Raw genomic sequence first — 25,039 nt, 5'->3', positions numbered from 1 at the left:
AGAATGAACACAAGAGGAACTACCAAACACTTATAAAACCATCAGATCTCAAGAGAGCTGCCACTTTCACAAGAACAGCATGGGAAAACTATCCCCACGATTAAATTACCTTGATCTGGTCTTTCCCTTGACATGTGGGGATTATGGGGATTTAGGGGATTACAATTTAAGATGAGACTTTGGGTGGGGACACAAATCCTAACAATATGAGCATGGAATATATTTGTCCATACTTTCACTTTCTGATTGTATGTATCCTTAAATCTAAAGTGAATCTCTTGCAGGACAAGTTTTCTTGAACCTCCTTTCCTTTCTTGCTTTCTTCCTTTTTGACTTTTTAGTGACATAACTTGATTTTATTTTTTGTTTTTTTGTATCTTCTATGGGTATTTTTTATGGTTACCATGAAGCTTACACAAAATATTTTATAGCTATAGCAGTATATTTTAACCTAATAATAACTTCAATAACGTACTAAAACGCTATTCCTTTATTGCTCCTACACACACACACACACACACATATACTTTATGTTATTAATCATAAAATGACTTCATTTTATATTGTGTACATGTTAACATATTTTATAATTATAGTTATTTTACACTTTTGTCCTTAATTTCTAAATTCCTAAAGTTAGCATGCAATATACCCATGTAACAAACCTGCACATGTACCCTTTGTATCTAAAATAAGTTGATATCTTTCAAAAGAAAATATTCCAGAATAAAAACCATAAAAATAACAATAAAACTATAAAAAATAATGCAAACTAAAAATAAATAAATTCCAAAATTTATTTACACACCATGATTACAGTATTACAGTATTCTATATTTGTATACATATTTACCTTTATTAGCAAGTTTTATACTTTCATAAGTTTTTGCGCTGTTGTCTAGTAGCCTTCTATTTCAACTTGAAAAACTTCCTTTAGCATTTCTTGTAAGGAAGATCTAATGATTAAATCCCTCAGTTTTTGTTTATAGGGAAAGTCTTTATGTCTTCTTCATTCTTGAAGGACAGTTTTGGCAGATACAGTATTCTTGGTTTGCAGGCTCCTTTAAAAAATGTTTAGCACTTTAAATATATCACCCCTTTCCCTTCTGATGTGCAAGGTTTCTGTAGAAAAAATCTACTGATAGTCTTGTGGGAGCTCCCACTTACATGATAACCTGCCTTTTTTGTGCATCTTTTAAAATTCTCTGTTTTGGGCTATAATATGTCTCAGAGTGGACTTTTTTAGGTTCATTTCTGTTGGAATACTTCAGCTTCTTGATTCTGGGTGTCCATTTTCTTCCCCATATTTATGAAGTTTTCATTCATTATTTCTAAGAATAAGCTTTTCCTTCTTTCTTTCTCTCTTCTCCTTTTGTGACATCCATGTGATCTGTCTTTGAATTTTATGATTCTCTCTTCTGCTTGACCAAGACTGCTGTTGAAGTTCTGTAATGAATTTTTAAATTCAGGCATCACAGTTTTCAGCTCCAAACTTTTTGGTTGGTTCTCTTTCATATTTTCTCTCATTTTTGATATTTTCATTTTGTTCAGCATCACTTTTCTGTCCTCATTGAACATTTTCCAAATGGTTACTTTGAATTTTTTGTCAGGTAATTCATACAGATCTCTTTTTAAAGGGTTGTCTCCTGGAGATTTATTTTGTTCCTTTGATTATGCCATGCTTTCCTCTGTCTTCCTTTGCTTGCTAACTTTGTGGTGGAATCCACACATTTGATAAAATAGCCACTTCTTCCAGTCTTTTTGGACTGGCTTTTTGCACATGGAAAGACCTTTAACCATCAGTCTGAGGTCCTCTCAAATGTTTCCTATGGATGTGTTTTCTCTGAACTTGTGCATGCAGACTCCAAATTAAAGTGATTTTCCAGTTTCTTTTTTCAGGAGCTCATAATCTCTTGCTCCGTTTACTTTCTGTATGTGGTACTACAGGTTCTCTGGATCTGCCACAAGCTGCCCATCTCTCTTATTCTCAGAAGCTCTCAGACTTCTAGAGTATGCCAAGTCCCATTAGCACTCTCATTCAAACAAGATAGAAATTAGTCTCTTGCAGCCTTCTGAAAAGCCAGAACATTGGGTGCATGATCCACTCTTTTACCCACTCTCTCCTGAGGGAGAGGTCACCAAGCTATACCAGCCTCTGTCTTCTGTACCTTGGGTCCTTGAAGCAAGAATAAGCCTCCCAACACTCTTTTTTTCTCAGCAGTACCCAGATATTGAGAGTAAGCCAGGTCCCATCAGCATTCTGAGACAAGTAAGACAGAAACTAGTGAGACAGAAGCCCCCCAAAAACCATAACACTGGATGCATGCCCTAATTCTTTACTGTACCTCCCTGGTGAGAAGCTGGAAGGTGAGAATTTTCTCTGATCCCATGCCAAGCCGGGACAAGAGACTGTGGTGAATGAGTGCATATTAGTCCAAACCATCACCTTTGCTCTTAGTGATCCCCAGTGTGGTACCCTTTCCGGAGTCAGAAAAGGCAAAAGCCAGTCACTCAGACAGCTCCCCAAAGAGTCTGAATGCTGGACATGTTTAAGTCTTCTGTTTCCCGTCCCAAGTCAAAACTGGGAGCAAGGAGTTTTCTCTTCATTATGCCATGCAATGTTAGGGAGTGGACTTGTAATGAATGAATGCCATAAATTTTCCTTACAGCTTTGATACAGCTGGCTTCACAATCACCTGACATGTAGAACCCTCTTAACTGTTTTCTAAATCCTCACAAAGGGAATCGGTCCATGTATTTTTGTTGCATCTGTGTCTCCACAGGGGAAGGAGGATCTGGGGCTTCCTATTCTGCCATCTTGCTGACCTATATGCTATTATTTTGCAACAGTTTTTTTATTATTTCATTCTTTAAATTATATTTAATTTCTTTATGGACAAGAGTAATCCCACATACTTCTATTTACACTTCCCTAGATCAATGTGTTCACAAAGTAGCAACTCAGTTTATCATTGTTTCTCTAAAGTTTAGTTGTCCCTTCAACAAGGTGAGGAGATACTATTTGGAGGACATTTCCTAGCCTAGAAAGCCTTAAGAATCAAATATTAACTGTGCATTATTGATCATAACATCAATAATAACTTCACTCATATTTATCAAATTTTTAAAGAAAAAACCTTGTGTGAGCTACTGTCCTATGCACTATACCACATATATATTAAATATAGAAGGGTATATTAGAATAATAATATAACATTTATTCTGAGTGGGATCTTATAACAACATCCCATGTGCTGAATCTAGCAAAATATCGAGATTCTAAGGCAGCAAAACACAGGGAAAGAGGCCTAAAGACAACTAAGAGACTGAGGAAAAGCAGGATTGGATTTCATGAAACAGGGTCATTTGTAAAAAACATGCATGAAACTTCCTATTTTCAAGGCACTTCGATGGACGCCCAGAATCCCAAGATAATCAGGGTGAAGGCTCTGTCCTAAAAATAAATATAAATTAACATAGAAGATATCATATGCTCACAGATTATTATACTTTAGGGCAAAGTAAGAGAAAGAGAGGGAGAGAGCAATCCTTTAACTGCAAAAGAATGGGAATTTTTATAAATATTGCTTGTGTTATTTTTTATCCCTTTTCACTTATTTCATTTAAATAATTTTTAAGAATTTAAGCTTTTTTAACATGTGAAAAGTTACTTCAATAAATCCTTCTGAAACACTTTATCCAACATTTCTTATCCATCTTTATTCCAAAACTTAATGTTTCTGATTTTAAATTTGTTTCTATACAATTCAAATAATGTTAAAAACCAAAAATGGTAATGACTCTTAAATAAAAGCCAGTTTGTTTCCATTGTAAGTCATCATATTCTTAAAGATAAGTGCAAGTGATAATTAATTTTAACCAAAAAGTATTTTATAATCATCTCCCCATATTTTGTTAACACAAGTCATTTAACTTCAGACACAGAATTGAGAATGTAAAATAAAAGTAAACATTGAATCAGGATATCAATACAGAAAGATATGCAGTACTCCAACATCTAAATTTAAATTAAAACAAAACAAAACAATAAATATGACAGCTTCTTATCTACCCTCTCTCCTGCCTGCTGGATTTTAGAATCTTACTTCCCCTTTGCCTATTTTCTTATTTTATTCGTATGTATTATAAAAGAATAAATATATTCTTCCTTTAAAAAGAAACTCTGAAAGGAAAGGAAGTGTTCATTTCACTCCTGTCAGATATGGAACCTTTTCCCTCAGTTATCATTGATATTTTTTATTATTTTCATAATTCCTTCTTGATTGTTCATGTCTGTTCTCTGTGCTTTTATCTTGTAACATCATATCTTGATGTCAGACTTTATTCTTCATAGTCTGATTCACAAGGAATTATTAGAAAATACTTATTTTAAAGATCCATCTCCTTAGGAATAATTATACACACAAAAGTCATCTCTTGTATAATTGAAAGTCTGAGAATAGAAGAAGTCGACCATTTTAATGGTTATGTATGTGTAGCCAACAGCATCTGCTTTTTTAGACATTTCAGGACTCCAACCAAGCATGAGTCTCACATCAGAAAAAATACAAGAGCCATCTACTTCCATTGTTTGGGTGTTTTTTAATGGTCTAATAAATCATTGATAGCTCTATAGACTTTCCTTCATACCTTCCTACTACCGACAGAAAAGGAGAGTATTCTTCCATTCTCTACCAGTTTTGTGCTAAAACAGCACACTTGTCAAAACAGTGAAAGCTTCACTTTTCCAGGTGTGTGATCAATACACAAAGATGTCAGAGATCCACGGTGAGAGGAAGGTCATCCTTTGGATGCAGAGTCTGAAAGTTCATGATAGTTCCCAGTTGTATTCACAGTGGATCACTTACCTTAGCTGATAGACAGGTCTGCTAATAGTTTGTAGAATGTGAAAACAAACAGAAATACACCTATGCTATGTGACAGTTCTATTGATACACCTTGAAAGTTTTAGCTTCCACCATAACATCCCCAAAGATAGTCATCCTCTGGGATCCAAATAAGAAGAAATACTCAGGAAAAAAAAAGAAGTAAAGACGCCCTTAGGAGCAGAGACTCAGTCTTTTAAAAATAACTAGATCTCAAATACAGAGTTAGTTTGACTTGTTATGGGTCATGGAGATGCTTTGCTCTTCCTAGAATTAAACATGCTTCTGCTCTCTAAAAGTACATCCGCATGAAAACAGCACGTATTAGTATAAACGTAAAGCAATATTGCTGGGCATCTCTCATACTCTCCTCCCACCAGACCCCTAACTTAATGATTTGGCTTTACTTTTTTTAATTCTGGCAATGACAGTGTTCCATTTTATTGTATCTGTAATACCAATTTAAATACTTTTCAGATGTCAGCTTGAGGTATGAATGTGTGTTTTGGGAATTGGGATATCAGAGATGTTTCCCACACAAATGTTGCTGCATCTACCTGCCATATGCCTAACAGCCCTGAAGAGCAGGGTCTTATTTCCAGATTCTTTAGACTTCAATTGTAGCTCATAAATTCTTACAGAGAGGATCTGCATTTCATGTACATCTAAATTATGAGAATTCAATTATATATGTTGCTGAGGGTGGGAAAGTAGAAATCAAGTAGCAACTTAAATCATGTATGCTGATTTTAACATCATTCTGGTCAATGCGCATAAGCTCTGCAATGAACATCAGATGTGAGAAGTTAATTTATTGTACTCAGTATTAGTTCCCTCTTGTGTCTGACAGTGGTACATCTCACCACACACTGGGGGGTTCTAGAGATTTTATACAACATGACATGAAATGCCAGCTTCATCTACAGCTGCACTGAAAAAACCGCAAGCTATTCCAAAGCTGGAGGAAATATGTAGCTGTGTTGGAATTATCTGGAGAAAGCATTTTAGTCTCCAATGTGGTGACTAAAGGATTTCCAAAGACAATTTAGCTTCTACGAAATATTCATATTATTTGCCATCTTTAGAACTAACTCCCATGTAAGATGTGGCCCTGATGTATTGATCAAATAAAGGTAGATCAACAGCCTACCTTTACAGAGTCTCTTTATTCTACTAATTTTCTATAAATGGCTTGGTTGCCTTTAAGATGGTGTGACTTCTTTTTTTTGTTTTTTAACTTTTAGGTTTGGGGGCACATGTGAAGGTTTGTTACATGGATAAACCATGTCATGATGTTTTGTTGTACAGATTATTTCATCACCTAGGAATTAAGCCTAGCACTCAATAGTTATTTTTTCTGCTCCCCTTTCTCCTCCTACCCTTCACCCTCAAGTAGACCCCAGTATCTGTTGTTTCCTTCTTTGTGTTCATAATTTCCCATCATTTAGCTCCCACTTATAAATGAAAATCATGTAATATTTGGTTTTCTGTTCCTGCATTAGTTTGCTGAGGGTAATGGCTTCCAGCTCCATCCATGTTGCCACAAAAGACATGATCTTGTTCTTTTTTATGGCTGCATATTATTCCATCCATGGTGTACATGTACCACATTTTCTTTATCCAATCTGTCATTGATGGGCATTTAGGTTGATTCCATATCTTTGCTATTATGAATAGTGCTGAAATGAACATTCAGGTGCATGTTTCTTTATGGTAGAATGATTTATATTCCTTTGGGTATATATCCAATAATGGGATTACTGGGCCAAATGGTAGTTTTGCCTTTAACTCTTTGAGGAATCACCATACTGCTTTCCACAATGGCTAAACCAATTTACACTCCCACCAGCAGTGTGTAAGTGTTCCTTTTTCTCTGCAACACAGCCAGCATCTGTTAATTTTTTACTTTTTAATAGTAACCATTCTGACTGGTGTGAGATGGTATCTCATTGTGGTTTTGATTTGCATTTCTCTAATGATCAGTGATATTGAACTTTTTTTCATATGCTTCTTGGCCGCATGTATATCTTCTTTTGAAAAGCATCTGTTCATGTCCTTTGCCCACTTTTAAATGGGGTTTTCTCTTGTAAATTTGTATGCATTCCTTATAGATGCTAGATATTAGACCTTTGTAAGATGCATAGTTTGCAAAATTTTTCTCACATTCTTTAGGTTGTCTGTTCACTCTGCTGACAATTTCTTTTGCTGTGCAGAAGCTCTTAAGTTTAATTAGATCCCACTAGTCAATTTTGGCTTTTGTTGCAATTGCTTTCGGTGTCTTTGTCATGAAATCTTTACCTGTTCATATGTCCAGGATGGTATTGCCTAGATTGCCTTCCAGGGTTTTTATAGTTTTGGGTTTTACATTTAGGTATTTAATCCATTTTGTGTTGCTTTTTGTATATGGTGTAAGAAGGGGACCAGTTTCAGTTTTCTGCATATGGCTAGCCAGTAATCCCAATAAGATGATGTGATGTTTTTGTGGCTTCTCAAAGCAAGAGTCTTTTCTTGATCTGATTTTGGAATAAAATGTGAATTAAGGAAGTGAATATTACTTAAGCAAAGTTCTACTTCTCATGCATATTATGTTCAAATTTTGGAGAAAGGAAACGGTAACATTTTCAATTTTCCAAGCACCATTTGCAAGCACCATACATCTTGCTCATATTTTAGGATATTTATAATATATTGTGATTACCTTAGTTTGTCAGGGTTGCCATAACAAAGTACCACAAACTGGGTGGCTTAAACCACAGAGATGTCTTACAGTTCTTACAGCTCTGGAAACTAGAAACTCAAGAACTGTAGGGTTCTTTCCATATGATGACTTGAGAAAGATCTGTTTAATGTCTCTCAACTCATTTTTGGTAAGGTGTTGGCAATATTTGATGTTCCTTAGCCCATAGATGCATCACCCTGATCTCTGCCTTTTTGTTCACATGGCAATCTCCCTGTGTGCCAGTTGGTCTGTATCCGACCTTCTTTATAAAAGTCCTAAAAAGGACTATTGTCCTTATAAAAGTCCTTATAAATGTCCAAAAGATCCTATGGATTATAGGTTTGTCTTATTCCAGTATTGACCTCATACTAACGAATTACATCTGCAATGACACTATTTTTAATTAAAGTCACACTCTGAGGTACTAGGGATTAGAACTTCAATATATGAATTTGGAGGGAAGACAATTCAATCCCTAACAACAATTGGCTAACATGGCTTTATTTTCTTTTTTACTTATTATTTGGGAATATTCACACTAAAATGCAAACACATCAGCTTGAAAAAACATTTCAAAGTAATCAATCAGCGAGTTTTGCTGAGTGTCTATTTTTCTGCTAAATATTATTAGATATTGTTAGAGATAAAAAAGAGATATAAAAAAGAACCATTTTCTAAAACAGTCTATCTCCCCACCTAGTAGAAGTGACAAAACTAACCAACAGCAGCAACCTGTTTTACACAGAAAAACACATTAAAACACATCTAATTACAGAACCAAACATCCTACATCTTTTCCACATAATCTGACAACACCCTATTTTTTGTTGTTACTTTTTCTACAGGTATATTTTGAATCAATGTTCCTTGGTCATATTCCTGAAAATGTTCAAATTCATAAGAAAGCAGGTCCTGTTTATGGATTCAGGGGCTGCATTCTAGACCTTCAAGTAAACAACAAAGAATTCTTTATCATCGATGAAGCACGACGTGGAAAGAATATTGAGAACTGCCATGTCCCTTGGTGTGCTCATCATCTGTGCCGCAACAATGGCACCTGCCTCAGGTCAGTACTAGTCTCCTGATTCCCAACCTACATTGCTTGACTCCAAATTCTTAAAACAACAAGAGCCAGCAGCATTGTCCTCTGAGAGAGGGAAAATACAAGTCCAGGACTCTCAAGTTTTTCTATGCATCACCTAGAGTATGCACACATGTGGTAAATTCTTGTTTTTCCAAAGAAATGTACATATGGTAGCTCAAGTGACAAGAGATTCTCAGACTCTGACAATAACTAGGTAACTAGACCTGGTTTTGGCAATTTCAAATGCATCCACATTTTTATCTAGGTGTTCCAGCTTTTCATAAATATGAATGAGAGGCTATTATTCATTGTTGATGATTTTGATATATTTATTAATTTTTATATTTATTTTTTATTCGTCTGCCAAAAAAGAATCTGCTTAGATTGCTAAGATTAGAGATGAAGAAAAAATTATATCTGTTTTCTCTTTTTATTTGCAATCCTATATCCTTTTTGCTTCTTGAAGCAGATTTATCATGCTTATAAACTTAAGAAGATTTTAATTAAAATTAATTTTGCTCCACTTCAATGTCTTAACTGAATCAACCCTGAGGGAGTCTCATTTGAACAGTGTAAAACATATTCCCAATTTTCTTCTGTCATCTGAGAATTCTTTATTTTGGGGCTACAAATAATTACAGAATGGAAGCTGAAACAGATACAACTTACAATAATTCAAGTCAAAGAAAAATTGACCAAATCACACAGGAAATATTTTAATTAATTAACCTCAGTATTTTCAAGGGGCAAGTTATCAAGCAGTCAATAATGACTCCATAAAAGTAAATATCTCCATACATCGTGTAGAAAAGAGAGAAATTTTACCAATAAAAACAGGATTAAAAAATGGTAGACAGAAACAAGCTCTGATAGTGATCACTAGAATAGAAAATTTTAAAAAAGAGGGAGAGCGAAAGAACCAAATCGCAAAGACAAGAAACAGAGGACTGGACAGGTATGATAAAATCAAGGTGATGTATTTACCAATCACAGAATGACAGTAATAAATTTGGGGGGGAAAAAAAAAAAAAAAGCATGGTTAGTGGAAGAGAGAGTTATACAGATTTATACATTGGTACAATAACAACAGCAACATAGACCTATTGAACATAAGTACAACAGATACAGATTTAAAGAACTAAAAGAGAGTAAATCTGGGGGCTGAGAGTGAAGATATCTCCTTGACTATCATCACTTTCCTCAAGGCTTGACTCAACAAGTATTTTGCTTTATAATGGACCCACTAATACCCAATTGTTTTTCAAAATCTAATAATGCAAAAATAATTTAGCAAGGCAACCTTCAGAATCCTGCAAAAGGACTTGCAATTCTGTTGAATTAAGCAAAACAGAAACAAGAAAAAACTTCTCGACTGACGTTGCTAATGTCTGAAATATTTGTGTCATTCAACCTAAGTAAATATTTTCCATGAGGATTTATTACTGATGAAATTACAGAAGTGACGAGAACTGTGTTTTCTCCCTCCCTATATGTGGTGAACACACTCTCCTATGGCCCTGCAGTCCCCCTCCTGTTGTTCATGCCTTTGTGTGATCTTCCCTCCTTGACTGTGGATGAGACCTGTGACTTGCTTTTAACCAACAGACTATCCGATAAACTAAGGTGATGAGATGTCACTTCCAGGATTAGACTACATAGAAGTGTAAGTTGTAAGTTACAAAGAGATTATCTCTTTTGCTGCCTTTGAGGAAGCAAACAGCAGTTTGGGGAAGGCCCACATGACAAGGCACTGAGGCAGCCTCCAGCCAATAAGAAGCAAGGAGTTGAGGGTGTCCCTTGGCTGACAACCAGCAAATATTGAATCCCTCATTCTTACAACTGTGAAGAATTGAATTTTACCACCAACCACATGAGCTTGACAATGGGCCCTTTCCCCAATCAAGACTTGAGATAAGACCCCCAACCTAGTCAATACCTTTACTGCAATGTGAGATTCTTATGCAGAAGACCCAGTGAATCCATGCCCAAACTTGGCTCTTGGAAACTGTGAGTTAACTGTTAGTATGTTCTTTTAAGCTGCTAAGTTGGTGTTAATATTGTTATTCAGGAATAGAAAACTAATACACTCTCATTTCCTGGAAAAGTGTCTAACATTACCAACTCAGAAAAATTGGTAAGGATAAGGTTTATTTTAGAACATTAACTTTCTGATATTTTGTAAGCCAAGTACTTGTTAAATAAAGTAAACCTCTTATCTGCATGAATTAAAGAACATCACATTAATTCCAATCTCAGTTATTTAATATGTATTTAAAAATAACAATAAAGATAATCATCCTAACAGGATATATGTAAGCAGTCCTAGATTTATTTATACTTTATATATTGATTCTCTTAGACTTATTCCAACAAACACTGTCTGAGAGCCAACTAAGAGCTAAAGTATATGTAAATCAAAGACGTATATTCAAAAAACATAAAGAGTTTTTATTCTAGTGTGGAAGCTCTATCAGCTCTTCAGGACTTAAGGTAAATTTTCCCACAAAAAAAATTGTATCTGTCAGTCTTCATCATGTACATTATCTCGCCTTCCATACTCATTTCTAAATCTTTCAACCTCTCAACCACAACTCCAGAGAAATCTACTGGAATGTCAACTGATTTGGCATGCACTATTTAAAGGCTTGCAGATCTGTATGTCCCTTTATATTGCTGGCCAAATGGAGATGTAGCAGTTGTGTATCATTAAGTATAACACTTATTCACATCTTATGAACAACATGCTTTCTATCTTGATTGCCAGTGCTCAACTCCTGTAAACTACCTACTTACACTGTTGCATATAGGACATGCTGCTCCATAGCAGCTATGACTTATATTCCCACAATCCCCTTGTGTACTCCAACACATGATACACTGGAGTTGGCCAGTTCCAGAATAACAATTTTTTTTTTTTTTTTTTTTTTTAACCTCTTGAAAAGATCCAAAAAGAGATGCCTATAGTATATCAGAAGTTTAATATAAGAGAACGGACAGCTATAGGACCACGGAGGAGATTACCAGAATAAGAATACTGTCCTCCCACCAATACCCAACCCTACAGCTAGCACTCCGGCAGTCTGTGCAGTAATCCAAAAAGGAGAACCAGAAAACGTACTGAAGAGGAACGTAGACTCCCAATGAGACCATAAGCAGTTTCAGCTCATTAAGAAGAACATGTTTCAAAGAGGTAGGACACAGAGGGCTGTCACCATGACTAACTTTCTCCCTCAACAGATGCATACTCACACTTGGCATACACAGAGCAGTGTAGAGTCTTCCAAGAAAGAAATTTAGAGAAACCCTGTGCTACTGAGTGAGCCCATTCTGATTTTGACAAAATGGATCTGAACTGACTTCATGATTTTGGTAACTCACTTCCTGTCTATGTTGTTATCCAAAGCCAAAGGTTTTTTTTCTTTCTGCTGCCACATCATAAAGTGGATTTCTCCAAAATCTTCTAAACTCTCTTCCAGTCCTTCTCACCCTTTGACTTTGTTTTTTTCCCTCAGTCCATGCCATGTGACCTGATCTCACTCCTGAGCCCATCTAGGCAGAGTTCTAAACTTCCCTTGTCTTTCCTCCCATTTTCTCAGAAGAGAAAATTGGATGCAAGACAGCTTTCAAAATAGCAGATCAATTTCAATAAGATGTGTTAATATTCAGCCTTTCTGGATTCAGGGAGGATGGACAAGATGGCCTGATGAAATTGTTTATAGGCTTATATGTTATATTACTTTACTTTCAAAGTAATAGACAGTTTATGTTCAGAATAAAAGAATGATTATTACAGAGACAGGAAGAAAACCCTTTTACCTCTCTGCTTGCTGCTCTCAAAATACGCAGATACTGATGTTTTAATACTGTAGCATGTATGCATAAAGTTTTTACTTTGAAATACACGTAACAATTCCTCATCACAGTTTAATCGTTCTGGGCCAGGACTCTAATTGAAAGGTTGGGGAATGTTTCCTAATGGGGTATATGAGAACCTTAAGAAAGGGAGATTTTTCAACACACACACACACACACACACACACACACACGGGCATTCTAATCTGTATCTCCTGAAAACACATGCCTATTTTCCCCGATAAGTAAAGAATAATAGTGTTACAATATGAGATAACCCCTAAAGAAACCAGCTCTCTACGCAAGAGTGGGGTAGTGAATGAACAGAGTTTCAGAGCCATAGAGTTAGACCTTAGGGTTCACAAAATGAAATGCTGTTACAATGGATAATTGTAAGCAAAATCATCACTAATTTTTGTACCTTGGTTGATCTAATTTACTGCCGTAAAGTGCTGTTCCTACACTGTCTACAAATGTAATCTGCTTAGAAGAAGACAAATTTCATGTTGAAAAGTATTAAGGAAAGTAACACTTCAGCAGCTTTACTGAGCAAATGTCATTCTGCTTTGAGTACCATCACAAGTTTCTGGACAGTGTCCAATCTTTTTTCATTTTGTTATAAATCTGTACTAGAATTTTCAAACCCCTGTGGTTGCTCATTTCAGAGAAGTCCAAATTGCATGTAGTGAAATTCAGTTTAGAAAGTGATACAGAAGGGTTATTCTGAGTATCCAAATCTCTATGGACTTAAAACAAGCTGTTTCCAAAAGGGCATAGGAAGGTTAGTAAATTAAATGATAATATTTAAATCACTTTCCCCTTTCTGAGCCATATGTTTTTAAATAAGTTAAACAGTAATTAAAAGGAGCATCAGGTTTGGGAATATACCCTATACAACCACGACACTAGAAACTTACATCACTGACATTACAGTAAATAATTATTGAGACACTAATTTTAAATTTATTCTTAATTTTACCAGGACCTAAGCACATATAGATGTATTTTACCATGCATTGAAAGTCAATAATTTCCACATCTCAATGAATCTGCTTTCTACGCTTCTAACTGTGTTCATAGTTTTTATTCATCATTAACCAATGCTATCCTCCATGTTCCAAGGCAGAGGCTAGCAAACATGTTCTGTAATGGGCCAGATAGCAAATAACAGAATTTGTATTGCAATAACTTAACTCTCCTATTGTAGCAGGAATGCAGCCACTGACAAAATGTAAACAAATGGATATGACTGTGTTGTGACAAAATGTAAACAAATGTAAACAAATGCATATGACTGCAGTCACTGACAAAATGTAAACAAATGGATATGACTGTGTTGTGTTCCAATAAAACTTTATTTACCAAAATAGGTGACTGGCAGGATTTAGCAAAAGGTCACCATTTGCGTACCACTGCACTAGGGCAACAAATGGATAAATTAGTGTTATTCAACTAATTGAGCTAGACTAAAGAAATCAAACCCAATTCAAATGAATAATGTTTTCATATTAAGTAAGCTTCAAACAGGGTACGTATTTGTTTAGCATTCGGAAATTATTGTTTTCAGTATCCCATGTGAACAGAGGTGAGTTTCTTTCCTTTATTCTTTACTTTTAATCTATCTTTCCCTATTATCTCATTTTGCAGACTTTTTTTTAACATTAGTAGAAAGAAGGCAGTTTTTTTGTGATTACTGGGGTTTTTAGTTTCCAACTCATTTAGCGCTTCAAAATGAGGTAGGAGTCATAAATCGAATTTGAAATTGCAATAGTAAGAACTGATATCCGGTTAAAGACAGGATATCAGGTCTTAGCTTTTCCATTTGTTCTGTAATAAGTTGCAACCCCTCACAAAATTTTTGCTTGTCTTCATTGTCATTTCACAATGTCATGTAGCTAGGAATAACCTGCTGAGATCTTTTAGTTTTTACTCTGTATCTAGTCCAGATTACCCCTAATCTAGCTCAGCAGTCTACCCTATTCTTCTAAATACCACAGGAAAAAAGAGCCTATTTCAGATCAATTTCTTATCACACATTTAGACTAATAACATTTTCAAATATTTAACCCTTCTTCTTAACTGCTACACTTCTGTCTGTAGTCCATATCTTTGAAATTGTACATAGGATTTAAGTGTCCCTTGTACTAGAAGATTACTTTATATTTAGTTAGATTATTCTCAACTGTAAAAGTTTACCAGTGAACCTCCAAACATCTCCCACAGTAGGCAGCCGTTGTTGCTAGAGAAACAGCTGGGGGAAATGCTAACCAGGTTTTGGGTAAGAATTTAGAAGCGTATATGATTTCATAGTTTTCCCTGTCTTTCTCATCGTGTTAACTAATTGAGTATTTAAGGTGTTTTCTACATAATTCATTCACTAAAATCAGTCTCTACAGTATCAAAAGAATGTTTTCTTCTTTCATTGATGGTGTACATACTCTGTAGGTCTCCACTTTATTTTCCCTTACTGGAATATCATGCAGGTTTCAGAGCCTTCTATGTATGTTCACATATTAAATCATCTGGTTCAGACTGCACCAATTTAAAACTTCTATCTCATATCCAATTTAGTGGTCATCAGCCCCATGCCAGGTTGGACAAACCTCAAGTTCAAGAATTTAGAGTGGGGAAGGAATTTAATGCATTCTTGATTTCTTTCTATCCCTCTTCTGTTTCTAGTTTCTCCAGGTTTGGGTCTGGCTTGGGGCAGGAGGGATTTGACTGAAAAATATTGAAAGGTTTTTTTATGAACTGGTGCCATTATGGTTCTGTATTGATTTTCTACTCCCTGACACACAAACTCAGTGCTGTATCTCTTGTCAGATACATGCAGGAGTCCTCATCAAGCCTTGCTCCAAGGACCACTCTATGGTTGCCTGAGGGGAGAAATGTTCTCTGGTTTGTTTCTCTCCACCTAGTCCTTCACAGCTCCTTGCCTGATGACATCCCCTCACCCAGTAGCAGAGCTGGCTTACCTCGAAGCTAATGAAGATTAAGAGGCCCTCAACCTTGCACATGTCTTTCTGAGACTGGGAGTTGCTAGGAATTGCAACAGTTTCTCACAATTTCCTTTGGGAAGGGAAAGCAAGTTCAATCAGGAAACATCTCCATATAAGTTCTAGTATTTGATAGCACAAGAGGGTAAATATATTAGTTATTGATAAATTATTCGTTATCAATAATTTATTGCATGTGTCAAAATAGCTAAAATATAAGATTTGGAATGTTCTTGACACAAAGAAATTCTAAATGTTTGAAGTGATGGCTATTCCAAGTATGCTAATTTGATAATCACACATTGTATGCCTGTATCAAAATATCACATGTAACCCATAAATATGCAAAATTATTATTGTACATAATCTTTATTATATATAGATTACTGTATATGTACAGTAATATATAGTAATATTTAGCCCTTTACATAATTATGTATCCATTTTTAAAACTATAGTACAATAGGAGGCTAAATTGAGTAATAATAAAACTCTGGTCTCCTAAAAAAAAAAAAAAAAAGAAACTATAGTACAATTAAAAAGAGAGTTCAGAGAAAGAGACCTGAATCTCCAAATATTAATGTAATTTGCTGTTATTTTCTTATTCTAAGTAAATAGCAACTTTTATGTATAATTTTTCATTTGAATCTGTAAAAATTTTTTGGTTGTAAAAGATCATAAAATTATATGAGCTTCAGGCCCAGCAAAATCTAAACTCCCCTCTACAATTCTCTAAGACAGGATTCCTGCAAGATAATTCAAGCCCAATGTCAAAGTTTAATTTTCAAAAAGTTATAAACATGATTTTTATACAATTGTATAAACCACATACCAAAGATTCATTTAGCTCCTATACAAAGCCACCAGCATGAAGGTAAAGTTGGTTCAGGAAGAATTCAAGAGGCTAAGCTTTTATAGGCACTGAAAGGATGCTAAAATAAAATTGCCAGGTTTAGCGACAAAACTAGTTAATATTCCACAGGGCAATAAAATGTAATTTTGTGATGTTTTCTACCAGTCTGTATTCATTTGTGTCTCCATCAAACCACAACCTACAAGTTAGCATGTAACTTCAGAGAGTCCTGGTCTAATTATAGTATTAATAATGTTAATGCACTTCATAACAATGTTTCAGTCAATGACAGACCAAATAGATGATGGTGGTCTCATAGGATTGTAATGGAGCTGAAAAGTTCCTATTTTCTGGTGATGTTGTGGCTATGGTAGCATCATAGCACAGTTACTTTTGTTTTTATAAATTTAGTGTAGACTAAGTGCATGGTATTGATAAAGTCTGTGGTAATATACAGTAGTATTTTAGCCTTTTACATTCATTCACCACTCACTCACTGATTCACCCAGGGCAACCTCCAGTCCTGTAAGCTCCTTTCATGATAAGTGCCTTATATAGGCATACCATTTTTCTTTTCTTTTATACTGTATTTTTACACATCTTTTATATGTTTAGATACACAAATACCACTGTGTTATAATTGCCTACAGTATTCAGTACATGTGTTGGTACTACATGCTGTACAGAGCTGTATTACAACTTAGGAGCAATAGGCCATACTGTATAGCCTAGGTGGATCGTAAGCTGTGCTATCTAAGTTTGTATAAGGACACTCTATGATGCTTGTACAATGATGAAATCACCTAATAAAGCATTTCTCAGAAGTGTTATTGAGTGACATATAACTGTAAATAGTGAGCCAAATAAAAGTTCACCATCTAGAGAATTACATAATCCTTAAGCAGGCCCATTAGACAATGCTCTGGTGTGATATTAAAAGAACACGCAACTCTGCTTTTGTATTATTACTAAGTTTTGAATCTTTTCTGAACACCAGACACTTTTTGCATTACCAGAAGATAGGAGTTCCAGCTGCTTCAGTGTAACCCTCTGCTGTCCTTAATGTTTAACAAGAAATGGTCGTGATAAGCAAAAAAGTACCTATGCAAATATACACATGCTATTAGAAAAGAATAAAAGGAGAAACAGGCATGTTTTGGCTCACTGTTACTTAGACATAAAGCAATGCATTGCAACAAAAAATGTTGGTAATTGTTTTCTGGTTTTTTTTTTTTTCTAGAACATCCATGTTTAGAAATTATTTTGATCTAAATCTGTCTGATTAAAATAGGATATGTGTCCTTAATACCATCAATCTGTCCCTTCTTTTATACTATGAGTGCTGTAGAGCCTCTTTTGTGTTAAGCAGTGTAATGATCATGCGATTCATAAACATAAATAAGACATGGAAACCTTTTCCATATATTACTTTGTTTATGATAATCTCAATTTTGTAAAACATTAAGGCATGCAGAACAAATTGTGTTTTTCCATTTATACACATAAAGTGCAAGCTTAGGTTAAAACAGCCTAGGTTTCACAATTTCTATTGTTTATCTTTTTTTGTCTCATTTCTTTCCCCCATTCTACAAGTACCAGGTCTTGTGAAAATGGATTGATGTGAGGTCATTTATTCTTGCTTGGAGAGTGTGACTGAAGCTGCTGGGTTTTTAGTTGCTTATAAAAGTGGATCACATATTTGGAAAGCATAACTCTTACCAATGTAAGTGTCACCAGCTCTTGGTAAAGTACAAATGCAGTTTAAATTGATTTTCTAACCACTTTTATTACTGCCATCCTTGAGTGTAGCAACAAGGGCTGGGCATTTGTTTTCACAGGGCAGAAAGCATTTTTTAATAGATCCTCGGCAAATCAGAGTTGTATTAAAGTCATGATTACAATTGTATTTTAATAAGAACAAAGATTAAATATGAAGAAATTGTGTTTCTTATAACAAATTTGAAAAGCCTCAAAGAGTTAAAATTTCAAGGTTTGACCAATGGAAAAGACCACTATCAAATTGCACACATATTTTTATATCATATTTATGCAGCAAGGTCAAATAAGTAGTGGGAAAAAAAAATCTCATCTTCAATTTTCTCTACCCTTAGGTAATAATACATGGAGAACTCATTTACCCTGATTGATCTTCCTGGGCATAAGAGACTTCTCTGGCTTAAATCCCATCTGAAAACCCTTTTCTCTCCTTTCTTAACGGAATGCTAATAGTATCTCTCCCTCACTCTCTTCTTCAAAGAACAAGCACGCTAAATGTGACTTGCTAATATGTTTTTTTTTTTTTGACTGTTTTGCTTTCCTTCAAAAACTATTTATTAATGAGTTTTTTTTAAGTAGGAAAAGATGTGTTAAGATCTGTTTATTTTGTAAATAGAAGCATTTATTTTTGTTTTACCACTTACATATTGAATTCATGCACCCAAAAAAAATGCATAAAGATGGCAAATTGTGTTAACCACTATGATTTTTACATATAATTAAACATGCCACTGTTAAAATTGTGTGACAAGCTTGACAAACAAAATGAAAACAGAGCAAAGTCAAAGGTGGAACAAAATGTGAGATATTCAGAATCCATCGGCTTTCAGTTTACAAAATGCTTAAAAACAAGTGTAAGTGATTAATTTAGAAAGAAAACAAACCAATCCTATTGGTTGAGTAGTAAACAAACTTCACAAGCCTTACATGTTATTCCTGGCCCATTTGCTGGTAGATATCGTAGCTTAAGAAAACTGCTTAACCTTTTATTATAGAAAACTAAAGTAAAAATTGTTCCCACCTGCCTACCTAAACCTCCAGTGGTTTGAAGACAAAAGTTAAAACTTGGTAAAGACTTGAGAGTATATACACTACATGGGAAAACACTGGAAAATAAATCTGGATATTGTTTACTGACAGTAAAATGCAGTCATGGCTTTAAGCAAGTACTGACTGGATATGACCACCACTTACTAACATTGATCTAATAATTAGCAAGTGTTGTCTGTGCCGAGATATGCATAGTCGCATTGTTCTCATACGAATTTATCGTAAAATGATGTTACTACTTAAAATATCTTTATAACATAGTTTTACATTTTTATTTCAAAAATGATAAAATGGAGTATAAATGAATTAAGAGATTGGTTCAAATTGACACTAATAATAAAGAGAGGATAAATTCTAATTTTTTAGACTTTAATTCAATGCTCTCTATCTTAGGATCTGAAATATAAATCAAGCATTTATATCATCACAAATAATAAAGGTTAGTTCTCTTCTTGTAAATTTGTTTAAATTCCTTGTAGATTCTGGGCAAAAAGAAGACATTTATGCAGCCAACAAACATGTGAAAAAATGCTCATCATCACTGGTCATCAGAGAAATGCAAATCAAAGCCACAATGAGATACCATCTCAAGCCAGTTAAAGTGTCGATCATTAAAAAGTCAGGAAACAACAGATACTGGAGAGGATGTGGAGAAATAGGAATGCTTTTACACTGTTGATGGGAGTGTAAATTACTTCAACCATTGTGGAAAACAGTGTAGTGATTCCTCAAGGATCTAGAACTAAAAATACCATTTGACCCAGCAATCCCATTTCTGGGTATATACCCAAAGGATTAAAAATAGTAGCATGATTATAAATCTTGCTACTACATAGACACATGCACACATATGTTTATTGCAGCACTATTCACAATAGGAAAGACTTGGAACCAACCCAAATGCCCATCAATGATAGACTGGATAAAGAAAATGTGGCACATATACACCATGGAATATTATGCATCCATAAAAAAGGATGAGTTCGTGTCCTTTTCAGGGACATGGATGAAGCTGGAAATCATCAGTCTCTAAACTAACACAAAACAGAAAACCAAAGACCACATGTTCTCACTCATAAGTGGAAGTTGAACAATGAGAACACATGAACACAGGGAGAGGAACAGCACACACTGGGGCCTGTTGGGGTGGTGGGCTAGAGGAGGGATAACATTAAGAGAAATACCAAATGTAGATGGCGGGCTGATGGATCCAGCAAACCACCATGGCGCGTGTATACCTATGTAACAAACCTGCACGTTCTGCACATGTATCCCAGAACTTAAAGTATAATAATAAAAAAAAAGGTTAGTTCTCTAAACTAAATGATTTAGTAACTATTTTTAGCAGTGGGAATTACACATAAGGACTAGGCTACGTATAAAAATTATAGCTTCATCATTTTAGATTACTCTAACAGGCAAGAGGTCTGTGTTTTGCCCTTCCTCTTAAGTATGCCACTAACCATTTCTGAACCTCACTTTCATCATTTGTGTAGAGAGGGAATTAAACTAGACTGGGATTTTCAAAGCTATTTTTCGAGTATAGTAATCAGTGTTCCTTGGGGAGAAAAAGGTAGGTAGGGAGAAATTTCTCTAAGACAAATTCATAAAATGTCACATATTCCTTTCTCTCTCTTGGAGTTTCAAAAGAAATCCTGTAAAAAAGAACCCATTCAACTCTGCTTAGAAGTAACTAAACTAATTTCACCGAGAAAAATAAAGTATTTTTCCAGGAATATCTATTAACATTACATAAAATATTCTCTTTCTCAGAAATAGAGTGGAGAAATGTTGTAACAAATGATATAAACAAGGCCCAACAAGTGAAATTTGTTTCTACTTTTAGAAGATTTCTATAGTGGAAGACTGTACAGCAACAATTGGGAAAGTCTTTGAGTTTAGTATGTTTCGATACCAAGAACCCTTTCTTCATATCTCACCTAACTTGCCATGTGCTTTAAGATATGTGGTTTTGTCTTTTCAGTCTGAGATTAATAGAACTTTTGACAAATACATTTGAAATGCAACAAAATTGGCAGAAAATCATGCCTAAAATACTTGAGTTCAGTCTTAAGGTAGGACATTATCTGGCTGTTAGACCTATGTGGTGGGATTGTGCCTGAATATCCACCCGACTAATTTCTTTCCCCTTTTATCTGTCACAAATTCTCTGGGCTTTTTTATTTCCTTCTCCAGTCTACCCATCCACTTAGAAACACAATTAAAGCCTCAAAAATGTTCTAGACCTAAATGTGAGCCACAAATATTTATATGCATGATTGCAGAATGAGATTTTCTTCTTCCACAGAGAAAACTGAAGATCACCAAGACCTGTCTAATCCTAAATATTTAAGAATCTTAGACTACTTCTAGAGCTATTTTCTATAATCTAGAGGTATATAATGTAATTGAAGTATTAAGGGAATGCATGCTGAATTAAATATATTGAGGATTATTTTCCTGTTTTATACTCTATCATTGGATGTATTAAACATCTATTACCACACATATAGAGGGCTACTGAGAAAATCTTTTAACATGTTAGTCAGATTAAGTAAAAACCCAGATAATGCTAGGATGGAGCAAATCACACTGACAGGTAAATCCTCCTTAAGTTGAAATAGACAGAAGAGATTACTTAGATGCTCTCACAGTGCAGCTTTCCATTGCTGGGCTTGACTATCTATTGCCTGTTCTACTTTAGAACTTTGTAGGGTTGGAGGTTAACTTGTAGATTTTTATCCAGTAGAAATGAGAATAACTTGTTTCTAACAAAAAGTACCCTCAATGGTATAATTTATGATCCTGTTGGACATTAACCATTTTCATATCCAACCCAGCAATCTTAATATTGCTTCTCAATGTTCTTTAAATTACTGTTGGCATCTTACTATTTTCCTAATTATTGAGTTAAACAAAATTTTGGCATGCATTCATATTGTGTTTGCATGAGTCATGATTTTACCATTATGAAATTATCAAAATTGTCTTCCAGTTTCCTTCCTCTCATCATTTTTAAATAAAAGCAAGTGGATTAAAATGAAGACAAAGTGCACATTGAAGTAAGAAAACAGTCACAGAGGAGAAGGAGAAAGACAATGTCAACCCTCTTGCTTCAGGATTGGGGAGAGGATACCACTTCTCTGTCAGCAAGATGTGCTCCATCATCCTACAGATTTTTTCTTTCTTTTTTTTTTTTTTTTTTTTTTTGAGACGGAGTCTCGCTCTGTCCCCCAGACTGGAGTGCAGTGGTGGTGTGATCTTGGTTAACAGCAAGCTCCACCTCCCGTGTTCACACCATTCACCTGCCTCAGCCTCCCGAGTACCTGGGACTACAGGTGCCCGCCACCCAGCTAATTTTTTGTATTTTCAGTAGAGACAGGGTTTCACCGTGTTAGCCAGGATGGTCTCAATCTCCTGATCTTGTGATCTGCCCCCCTCAGACTCCCAAAGTGCTGGGATTACAGGCGTGAGCTACCACACCCAGCCCATCCCACAGATCTTCTATCTTGGGAACCATGGCCAGTTTCATGGACATGGGGCCAGTGCAGCAGCACAGGACACCTTGTTCACAAGGGCCTTCACTAGGAGTGTAATGCTGTGAAGTGGTCATCTGAAAATTCTTAACATAATATAGTCAATGTTAGCTTTTGTAAGTGAAGTAAGTTGGAACAATGGAGCATGTGTCAGGGACCTGGAGGAACAGATGATGTTTAGTCTCACTCTCACCACCTCACCATGTCTCCAGGAAAAGTTCTCAGCTACCTACTTTTCCTCACCAACCCAATAACCACTGCCACCTTCTCTCATAGCAACGGTCTGGGTGTGGACGAAGGGAGAGTCAGGGTTGGGTACATACACCGCATGTACTCAACTCAGGGCAGGATCTCAGGTGCTGTGAAGTTCTGCTCTCACCCCATGAGTGTCCTCATGACTGAGGAAATGAGTGGCATTAAACAGCAAATAAAAACGTGGTAACAGCTTGCGAGACAGAGAGACTACAACAGAAAGTCAAAAGCTGTTCTACTGCTTTTTGAATTAGGGACTCCTCATTGTCATCATGAACTGGTCCCCACAGATTATGTGGCTAGTCCTGTGGGGGATGAAGAACAGGGATTCTCAATGTTGCACTGATTGATGTGTCCAGTCCCCACAGACACGGACTGGCCACTGCAAATATATCAAGTTAATTTATCATTGCTCTTCAAATCTTTGTTTAGCTTCTAATTTGTTTATTTTTATCCTAATGATATGTACTCAGAGAACAAAGTAAGTCCTAATAGTACTGCTTGAGGTTATTTAAGGATTCTATAATAATTACAGGGACTATACAGAATACTTACTCCCTATTAGTTAGTTTTAAACTAGTCTACAGAAATCCATTAGGCTATTCTCTCTGCTTAGCATTTAAACATCGGAAATAAACAAAAATTCCTCATGCTCTTATTTAAATGCAAATTCATAAAAGCCAGGTTAGGAATACTTTAAATCTGGTTTCTAAGATTTTTACTGATGTTAACATCTGTATTGATTGTGTATTATGAAACTGTCCTTAGACAGAGAAACAACTATACTCAGGTCAGTTTTACAGGCACATCAAAAGAGAGCCTACTATGCTAGTCATTTTGCAAGGCATAAAAATAATGCAAATAATAAATCACAAATCTTATACTTAAGAAGCTTAAGGGGGAATGAAGATACCACAATATGACATATAAGTGATAAAATATATTGATGCGGTATTGAAAAATATATCACTGCGAAAACACTCAGAATAAGAACAATAAAAACAGTGTATAAGTGGAATATATTATTGTGCATCATCACAACAAGCTCAATTTTGATGTATTATGCTGTTAGGTAAAAATTACATATTACTTCTGTATAACCAAAAGTACATTTTGTGTAATATAGATCTACTTTTCACATATTCCTACCAAGTTCTTCTCCTTTTGGATTTGCATTACTGACTGAAACATCTAAAACTGCCTAGTAAGGAAAAATTCCAGTGAAATTTCTGAGCTGCCTAGCATGGCTGACTGGAGACTTAATAGTGGTGAACATCATCCCTCATCTGGGGGAGCTTTTTACTGAAAGGAAGAGTGAAGTTTATCAAGGGTCATCTGGCAGGAGAGTCTTTTATTAGAGTTTTGAGACACCTCTGAAATATTCTGCCTTCACCTTTCGAGCCTTGTAGAACAGAGAACTGCAGATCTCATAGCTAATATTCAAACTGAAATTGGACCACATAGATATGAGAAATCGACCTGACATCAAAGGTTATCCATCTTCCCACACTGCTTTTCTGACTCAAATCTCAATTTCACAGGTACTTTTATTTTTGAGTTCACTTTTTTGACTAAGAAAAAAAAAACAAAACAGTTTCCACGCATACCCCTGCAATTTTTCCCCAATTAGATGCATCTTGCAAATCCAGCTGTGATTCTTTTGTTGTCTCTCAGATGCAGACATATAAGCCCATAACCAAGACTATAAAAATAAAGAATTATATTTGCCCTGGAAATATTATGATGTAAGCTACCACATCTTTATTTTCATCTGAAGCTCTCTTCTAATATTTGCACTAATATTTTCTCTGATATCTGAGTCTTTTTCAGAGAATATTCCTAGAAAAAGCAGATAAATATCAAACTAAAATAGCCCCAAAGAGCACATATAAATATAGAAGACAAATATAAAAAGCATGCTACAAAGGTCTTTCTTTATTATAATTACTCAAAGCAGAAAAAAATCATAAAGTGACAGAAATTCTAATGGTACTTATGATAGTACAATCTCACATAACCTAAAACTAAGCTGCAA

General features: G+C 35.3%; 1 protein-coding gene across 1 annotated transcript in view; it reads left to right on the top strand.

The window, feature by feature from the left end:
- Positions 1-25,039, top strand: part of LOC103243954 (protein eyes shut homolog) — a 447,411-nt gene that overhangs the window by 219,537 nt on the left and 202,835 nt on the right. Inside the window, exon 5 of the mRNA XM_037987163.2 lies at positions 8,451-8,671. Coding sequence (XP_037843091.2) covers positions 8,451-8,671 — 221 coding nt within the window. The remainder of the gene's footprint in view (positions 1-8,450; positions 8,672-25,039) is intronic.

This window comes from Chlorocebus sabaeus, chromosome 17 (genome assembly GCF_047675955.1).
Source record: "Chlorocebus sabaeus isolate Y175 chromosome 17, mChlSab1.0.hap1, whole genome shotgun sequence".
In the NCBI taxonomy this organism is placed as follows: Eukaryota; Metazoa; Chordata; class Mammalia; order Primates; family Cercopithecidae; genus Chlorocebus; species Chlorocebus sabaeus.
Note: the sequence above shows the minus strand (reverse complement) of the source record. Positions and strands in the feature narration are given on the sequence as shown.